Below are 8,989 nucleotides of genomic sequence, written 5' to 3'. Positions count from 1 at the left end.
CTCGTGGAGATGGACGGCTGATGGGGTTTACAGTGCTTGAGATCGGCGTATATCATTCAGTTCGAGGGTAGCTGCCGGGCTAGCTTCGACAAATTCATTTGGAATTCGGACGCCCCTGGGAAGAGCAAAGTATTCGGGTGGCTCGCTCTCCTTGGACGCTGCAACACTGCCGACATGCTCGCCAAAAAGGGTTGGCCGCACGACCCTGCCTGCGCTCTTTGTGCTGGGCCGATGGAAGACGCCGCCCACCTTCTCGCCTCCTGCCCGTTCTCCGTCCAGATCTGGCAGGGGGTTTTGCGAAGATGCAACCTGTCGCTCGGCCTTGCCCCCTCTGCCACCACCACCTCTCTGATGATTTGGTCAGACCACTCCTATGGCATGTTCCCAGCAAAGGAGAGGAAAGCTTGGAGCTCCCTGGTTCAGCTCGTATGGTGGAACTTATGGATCGAACGGAACGCAAGGATTTTCAGGAACCAACGCTCTCCTGCCGTGGCTCTGATCGCCAAGATCGTAGAGGAGGCAGCCGTTTGGAGTAGGGCAGGCGGATGGAGGGTCAACTCACTGCTAGATAGACCTAGGCAACCAGACTAGGTTGATGTAGAGGAGGCTCGAGTCGTCTTCCCGTGATGGTGTTTGCTGTAAATACCTTGTATTTCTAACCCCCCCCCCCCCCACTCCTTTATCAATGAAAACGCTGCGCTGTCAGCTTTTTTGTAAAAAAGAAAAGAAAAGAAAACTTTGCGCCATGATATAGGGTGTGTGATAGGCCTATCATCAGACACAATCTCCACGAACAAAACATTCAAGACGTTGGATGTATGGCAAACGGGTACCTCTAGAATCACGTGTGCCATAGATTCAATCATCGTATACGATTGCTTTTGCCAAACTATCTAACATCCTGGAACCTTATCGCACTTATTTATCCTGTGGCGTGTGTGATGTACCCCCATCGCACATCATCGTGGGACGACGTTTCGTGACCGTGTGAGCAATAGGAGATTTTAACCGTAATGTGATGACGTTAATTGCACCAGCGAAAATTCATATATATACAAACTAAAGAAGGCCTAAGAAGAAAGAAAAACTTCAGATTTAAGGATCCGGAAAGGAAAGCATCCCCTTTTTCATAGACAAAAGCATTCCTTTGTGCGTCGCCATGCTTTTTAACTCTCACATTACAATGGCGGCATGCCATCCAACGAGCCATGATGCGAAAAGGATTCTGAATTCGTTGATAGTAGTACTCTCAAAAAGACAAATTCACACCCCGATATATACGATACAATATGTGCGTCGTAGACGCAGCAAGATGATTATCCTGTCCTGTGTTCTTGCATGATCCAGCCAGTGTTTCCAGTAAACATCGTGCTGTCCTGTCTTGGTCTACGCGTGTGCGGTGGCGCCAGCGAACTGCAGCCTGAGCCGACCGCCCTCGCGCGACGCCCGCAGGAGCTCCTTCCCGGGGATGACAACCTCCACCAGCACGAACCTGCCGTCCGCACGGAACGACCGGAAGCACACGCTCGGCTTCCCGCCGCGCACGCTGATCGACCGTATCGGGGGCGGGAACGACGGCGGAGGCCGCTGGTTCTCCTTCTCCTCCTGGTTCGCGTCGACGACGTACGCGTCGTCGCCTGTCTCCACCTGGCGGCGGAACGCGGCGGCTAGCTCGTCGTCGTCATCCCTCAGCACGTCCACGGTGCTCTCGGACCCGAGCCCCTCTGTGCAGAGCAGCAGGGACGACGCGGACGGGCTCTTCTTCATGGAGAAGCTCGCGCTCCTCTTCACCGTCGGCGTGGGCTTCGGCGACCTGAGGAGCGCGTCGAGAGACGAGTCGTCCTTGCTCTTCTCGGCGGCGTCGATCCACGACGAGGACGACACCGTGGTCGCGCGAACAAGAGGAGGTGAAGGTGGCGGACGCGGCGCCGGCAGGACACCGCCCCGGGCGACGTGGTCCGGCTGCGGCTGCTGCTTCTCTTGGAAGTGGAGCTCGCCGAAGATCTCGGTGAAGGATGTCGGGTCGACGGGCCTCTTGGGGTGGACGCGGTTCCACGCCGACAGCGCCTCCAGCAGCGTCGGGTTCTCCGGCAGTGGCTTCTCGAACAGCCTCCTCAACCCGCCGTCCGCCGCCATGTCTATCTCCCCTGACCTTGAAATGAAATCTTTGCACTGCAAACAGGAAGCTAAAAACGAAATTGCACTTGATCAGTATGAAAAATTTCGGTAAACGCACGAATGCCAAGTGACCATGCATGCCATGGAGAGATGATCACTTCGCTCACCTGAGTGAACACCTGCACGGGCCGTCAATCCGGACAAGGTTTTTGAAGAATTTGCAGAAGAGATTTCTATCTTCCTGTGCTCTTCTCACTTGCGAGGAACGGCCGGCACATATATAGTCAGAGAAAAGGCGAGGCCAAGAAGATACGGGCATTTCTTGTCATTTTGCAAAATAAGAAATTTAGGCATTTTCTGTGGCTATGGAATTCGGAATATTTCCTTCTTTTCACACAAGTGGACCGATCCAACACTGCAGAGTGAGAGCAAATATGCAGGTAAAATAAGAATACGGTGCTGTAATGCTGCAGCTCACATGGGTAGATAGTGAGATATCTATCTATGGATCTGTCTTTTGGGACCATGAAATCTCTAACTTGGCACCAGCTGCTTCTGCTTTCAGTGTGGGTGTGCGCGTGCGTGGCAGTGAGAAAATTTCAGCCAGGGATTTCAGGTATGTACGTCGACAACGGTGCCACCAGTGGTGGCGGTGCACTGGGAATAACGAAAAGAGTGAAGGAAAACAATGCAGAATGGAATAAAGCTACCCGATTCTGATAGTTACGACGAGGGGACATATGGATGGATGGATGGATGCCATATTGCCATGGCTCAGTAGTGAGTGAGAGTTCAGTTCAGGCAGTTCATGTCTAGGGAAATTATTTACGTCTGCTTCTTTGAATAAAGATTATGAGGCTGGTACCCCGCAAAAGAAAAAATTGTGAGGTCGGTGACGTTGCTCCAATAAACTTTTATTTTTGGCAAGATCCAAGAAACTAGAAGGATAAAAAGTGGCGGAGACTAGAATAGAATCTGCCCTTTAAATGAGAATCATAGGATCAACCCAAAAAATTCATATTTAGACAATTCAAAAAATTCTGGAATTATTTGACAACATACCTATGTTGTATGTCTACAACTAGAAAAACCCAGTTCAAAACTCAATCAACAATTGGAGATACAAAAATGACAAATTCAATTGTGAATAGTGTCATCTTCGAGTGAATAGTATTTGACACTATTCACATTCGATTTTGTCTTCTTTTTTTCTATAAGTGCAGGTTGGATTAGTAGCTGAAACTTTTTGAGGTTGTACATCAAACATTGATGTGCGTCTGCATGTTTTTTAAGAATTTTTGAACTTGTTTTGTCTCCTAAAAAAAATCGATCTCATGTCAAGACAGATTCGGGGGCAACTACACTGTAGGGTCTGACTTTAGCTGATGTACATCTACTCACCAGTTCCGGCTCCCTGACGGGTGGACCGTGACAATCGACCCACTAGTCAGGATGACGTGGGCGAAGACTAGTCTGGTATTAGCGGCCTCTGTGGTTTCTTTAACAGGGAATAAATTCATTTTATGGTTTCTTTAACAGGGAATAAGTTCCTGAACTGAACCTGTAGAACTTTTTATGGCCAAAGTATATCATCTACTTTTGAAATCAAAAGGAAGGATGATATCAGCAACCGTGTACATATTCTTTCTGAAAAGATCATAGTGGGTTAACAGTTGACCATTCCAATAACACCAAGAGTGAAAGATAGCCACCGGAATAAGATGCAAGACGCAATGAGAATTTCGGGGTTTTCAACAAACTTTTGTACGGCGGAAAGCAACGGCCTGTGTTTAATTTACTCAAAACAGTGAGAAGTACAACTGATAAGCAAGATACAAAAGTTAGCGTACGTGTGGAAGCAAATCAAATAAAGGAATACAACGATCATGACCTGACAGGAAATGAAAACCACATCAAAATTCGGTCGATCATGTACGCAGGAACACACCGGGTCAGTCATCTACGACACAAGAGGGTCGACAGTAGCATCTGAGCTCATTCATCTCCACGCTTCGATCCGTTCGACCGTGGAGTTTAACCGGCTCACGATGCTTCCACCTCGTGATTTTTTCTCGGTTGGCGGAGCGACGGCGGGCGTTGCAGACTGCCCCTTGCCCTTCCTTGTCCTCCTACTACTATTCAGGCTACGGCTCCCCTTGCCTTGCAGTGAGTTCAATGTTGTAGCACAGGAAATATCAGTGGTGGCTGAAGCAGCAGGCAGAGGTTGGGACCATCGACAAGAGCCCTCTGTGTTCATGAATTTCTGGCCAGAAGGTGCAGAGTCTCCTCCGGTAGGATTGGTCTCGTTAGGCTTGTCTTCGGTGCTGTGTGCAGGGCTGTTCAGAAGGGGTTCCTCGCTGAAGAAAGAAGGACGCCTTGATCCTTCCGCACGGTGAGCATCGACGGCAAAGCCAGGGTTATGATGCCCGTTTTCATCAGACGGGTCCTTTTGGGGCAAAGACACATCGTCCAGATTGGACTCCTCTCTATCCTTCAGGGTCTTCTCTATTAGCATCTTCAGAAAATTCATCACTTGGACTGCATACATTAGTGCAGTCAAAGGATCTGCCATCTGCATGATATGTGTCACCAGTAAGCATTCACCTAACCATATGACTATCAAATTTTAGCAGTAAACATATTGCCAGTTTGCTGCTAGGACCATTGTCACCTGAGTCATATTTGGTGCAAAAACCATAGCAATGTTTCGAGCATTCATCTTGTTTATCTTTTCTTCTTGGACGACATCAGCCATCAAATTAACGGCCCAGTCAAGTAAGGCCGCTTCAGCTAGTGGGAGGCATTTGGCAACCCGAGCACAATCCTCTTCAGATTGGCATTGCATCACCTGTTCAGGTGGAATAGGGTCCAGCACCCCGCTCGGCAGTTCTCTAAACCATGCCTGGAAAGGATTGGAAAGCAGATGAGATGATGACCTACCTTTTGTCATCAAGTATGTCGGCAAGCAAGTAAAGTTTACTAGCTCAAGAGAATAAACAGTCAATGTCAACATAGTTGACAGCAGCCATAACTGGTTCCAAAAGCAAAATTTTATTCTGCAACAGAAGATTGCTCAACTTGTGTATATTTAGAATAAACAATAAACCTGTGACAATATCTTTGTGAGAAAAATAAAAGATTAGGTTCCACTCAGAAAGGATGTCTGTATTCTCCGATAGGTGTTGATATAAATTTTCACCAATGAATATAATCACAACCATTAATAACTCTCTGATTACTATACATATGCTTAGGAAACTACTGATTTCGACAGAATCACATAGCTTACATGAAAAAAAGAAGCTTACTTTTATTAGACCTGACAAACAGTGGACATCAATACCATACGGCACGATTCCGCTGTTTAACCGGTCTCTCACAAGCTCCTCCTGGCTATTCTCTGGATTTATACGAAAAATACCTTCTGCCTGCACATTACAAGCAAGATGATATTTACTTGTCAGAAAAAAGATACAAGCACGTACAAAAAGCAAGTAATACTCAAACTCATTACTGAAAGGCCATACCCGAAGACCACCTTGTTCATAAAGACGTCTCTGCATCATCAAGAGAATTGTCGGAACACTGTTTCCTCTCGAATCATACGAACACTGCATTGATTCTGTTGAAACTCCAAAGACACTTGCACTGCATTTCAAGTTTCAATCAGCTGAGGGACAGCAATAACCAAAGTAAACAAAATGTGCTGCAAAGTTAAGGATGCAAGAACCAGATTTCAATATTTTAGACGGTTCCAAAACAATTTATAGCAACAATGGCATGAATGTAAGGATGCAAACAATTTTATTCTAATTTAGGCACTGCATATGCTGATTTGATATTTTAGGTCTGTAACTATCTGAGAACTATTTTCTGAATTTTTGAGGCCATTTGGCCGTTCAAGAATTTTTCCTATGGCTGAATGAGCATGACCATATGCTTCAGTTTTATTGATAAACTACCATAAATCCTCCAGTTGGACGAGCTCCTATTGGTGTTTGTGCCACATTATCTTGTATTGAAGATACTACTCTAGGTCCCGTCTTCCTATAAAGTAGAAACTGCGTATGGAGCCATTTCTTCCATTCTTTCTAGACATTCTAGGAAGACTGAACAAAAAATACTAAACAATGCACCCCTATGCACTTTCATAGCAAGCATAAGCAAATATTTAATATATAGCACAAACAGAAAAATGTAAGTTCTTTAAACTTATCAGGTAAGTTCTTTTCCCTATTGAAAAATGTAAGTATACTGCTTTAGAAATAAGAAATTGGAACCAGTATTAAAAACATAGGTAATTTCAAAATGAACTGAAGAACATTAAAATTATTTTGGTAGTTTTATGAAAGTCAAAAACGAACTGAAATAAAAGGGATGAAAACGGAATACAAGCACATCAGTAGTATTTAAGGAAGCTGCCAGACCGAATGGCCACCATTAAGATTGAAAAATTCTACTAGAACACTTGTGCTTATTTTCTCTGTCTAGCTATAAGCTTTTAGTACTAACTAAAGAAGCACCTGTGGCAATGATTTTCGAGATCTGTGGCAATGGTTTTCTATTTACAGCAACTACGCTGATTACATTTACACCAGCCTCATTTCGAAGCAAAAATAACAGTTCATTTACAGCCTTGTTTAATGTTTATATCATGTTTTGTTTCGATTTAATGAGGCAAGAAGCTACATGAAAATCTCACACTATCAGGTAAGATTACATCAAGTGACATGATTGACCAATTATTAATAGAACATGGAGAGGTTGCAAAAGTAACAAGTTGTGCACATAATTGATCTACCACTGTATAAATCCGGCTACGGCTGCCCAACAAAAAGGGGCTCAAATTATAATGCACTAAAATAAAATTGAGTGGAGTCACTAAAGTAAAATTGAGTGGAGTGGAGTGTAACATTCCACCTGAAAACGCCAAAAACAGGGAACTAACATTCCACCTGAAAAAAGAAAATGAAATTCCCTCTCTACTAAATAAAAGCACTGGCGTAGAGAAAGAGAGAGAGAATCACACCAGATAAAATCCAAATATGCAAACAGCGCCATTTATTGCTTAAGACTACTACATTTGTGTAACTACCCCATTTCAAGCCAGTAGGATTTTAATTACGAAGCAGGCGTTAAATTCAAATTCAAATCATTGAAGGAAAAACATCAAATTCAGACTGGAATTATAAAACTGATCGCTCAGATGCCCTCGGATTCAGAACAAAATCACATCGTTGAATTGATGAAGAGAGCCAGCGACAGACCTGGCACTGGGAGCGCGGCGGGGCACCTCGGGTTCGAGCTCGACGGGCAGCCCCAGGAATCCATGGAACCTATCAAAGGTGACATGCGCCACGTGCTGCACCTCCGTCGGCCACCCGATCTCCATCGCGCAACCTTCGCCCTGGCCGCCCTCCTCCCTGCAACCAAGAAACGACTTCCGCAGCAGCGCAAGCAGCAGCGCCAAGAAAGACCACCGCTCCTCTTCCTCCGATCCTTGCACCTCTCGCTCAGTCCGTCCTGCGGATCCTGTAGGGCTCTCTCCGCTGCCGCCTCTCTGCAGCACGTCGCTGTCGGCATTGGCTAAATAGCGCAGGGAGGAGGAGGGGCCGCGGCTTGCGGGGGAAGCGAGGTTGGTCGGGCCCCGGAGAAGCGCCACTTCCGTCATTGCTTCCTCCTTTTCCCTGCCCTGCTCTGAAAATCTGGCCCTTGTGAGCTGTAATCCGGTGCGGCTTGGGGGGCGAGCCCAGTGGGGATTTCCTGGAGTGGGCCAAATGCAGCGGCGAGGAATGATTGGGGAACTCTTGTGGTGGAGTTCTTGGTGGATCGCTCGCTATTCAGGACGTGTTTCTATGCTTGCGATTAGATGGGATCCAAATCCGCCACGCAGATCGCGACCAATGAATCGATTGAATGGGGGGAAACAATCGGAGCGCCGTGAATGTACGACGAAAGAAGGGATTTTTCTCAGCTCCAGACGGGGTCTTTGGCCCAGAAGAGATGCAATTTTTTTGAGCTGGGGGCGACCTAATCTAATCAGCGGGGATGTTTGGTCGAGAAAGGATGGGATTTCCGAGGAGATGGAGTTGGATTGAAGGGAGGGGGTGGGATTGGGATTGGGACCAGCTCGTCATCATAACTCTGGTTAGTGTTCCTGCTGCCCCCTTCTTTTTAGGATGTGCACGCACGGAGGAACATGCTTCTCGCTTCTTGTTCACGCGTGCGCATTTCCTCTCTGTTCAAACCTACCATCCTCGTTTCTTCCCAAGGAAGGTTGATTTCTAATCCTTCTAAAGCATCTCCACAAAATTAGCCAAACTCCAACACAGCGACCCAAACAAACACAAATTTTGTTTTTTTTAATCTGTTTGAGTCGTCAAAACGGACAGCAGACGCATCCGAAGAGCATGTATGTGTCCAATGCGGAAGACGCATTTTAAAGGAACGAGAAAGACGTGGACCAGAAAGTAACGGCGCGTGCATTAGATCGGGCCAGGCCCGCGCGGGATGAAAATGGGCTGCTTGGATGTATGTGTTTACTGTTTGGCCTGCATAGCACGAACCTTAAAGCACCCCTCAGTCAGGCCCGCTACGAACGGCCTCGGCCGTTTCCAGCGAGCCAGGCTCGAGCGATGCAGGGAAGGGGAACGTCGCGCCGTGCAGGGGAGGGAGATGGCGGGAGCGATGGCGCATTTCCAAAAAAGCGGCGGGACGAATTCGAGTCACCGCCAGCTGATTCGGTCACCCTATATATCGAGGGTGACCGCCATGGCAAAACTCCCGTCACCATTTCCCCCCTCTCAAGCTTTCCCTCCAGAGCGGATCCACTTCGACGACGAGGTAAGCGGCGGAACTGCTCCAGCGACCG

At 46.9% G+C, this 8,989-nt stretch overlaps 2 protein-coding genes across 2 annotated transcripts; both read right to left on the bottom strand.

Annotated features, from left to right (window-relative positions):
- Positions 1–1,212: 1,212 nt before the first annotated feature.
- LOC109781262 (protein FAF-like, chloroplastic) lies at positions 1,213–2,462 on the bottom strand. Its single transcript, XM_020339867.4, has 2 exons — positions 2,286–2,462; positions 1,213–2,186 (listed from the first exon to the last, which is right to left on the bottom strand). Exon 2 carries the CDS (start codon positions 2,134–2,136, stop codon positions 1,387–1,389), a length of 750 nt encoding a protein of 249 aa, XP_020195456.1. The 5' UTR covers positions 2,137–2,186; positions 2,286–2,462; the 3' UTR covers positions 1,213–1,386.
- Positions 2,463–3,878: 1,416 nt separating this feature from the next.
- On the bottom strand, positions 3,879–8,377 carry LOC109781261 (rho GTPase-activating protein 4). Its single transcript, XM_020339866.4, has 5 exons — positions 7,386–8,377; positions 5,646–5,766; positions 5,427–5,546; positions 4,790–5,020; positions 3,879–4,690 (listed from the first exon to the last, which is right to left on the bottom strand). Exons 1-5 carry the CDS (start codon positions 7,787–7,789, stop codon positions 4,118–4,120), a joined length of 1,449 nt encoding a protein of 482 aa, XP_020195455.1. The 5' UTR covers positions 7,790–8,377; the 3' UTR covers positions 3,879–4,117.
- Positions 8,378–8,989: the final 612 nt, after the last annotated feature.

The sequence above is a fragment of the Aegilops tauschii genome, chromosome 5 (genome assembly GCF_002575655.3).
Source record: "Aegilops tauschii subsp. strangulata cultivar AL8/78 chromosome 5, Aet v6.0, whole genome shotgun sequence".
Taxonomy (NCBI): Eukaryota; Viridiplantae; Streptophyta; class Magnoliopsida; order Poales; family Poaceae; genus Aegilops; species Aegilops tauschii.
Note: the sequence above shows the minus strand (reverse complement) of the source record. Positions and strands in the feature narration are given on the sequence as shown.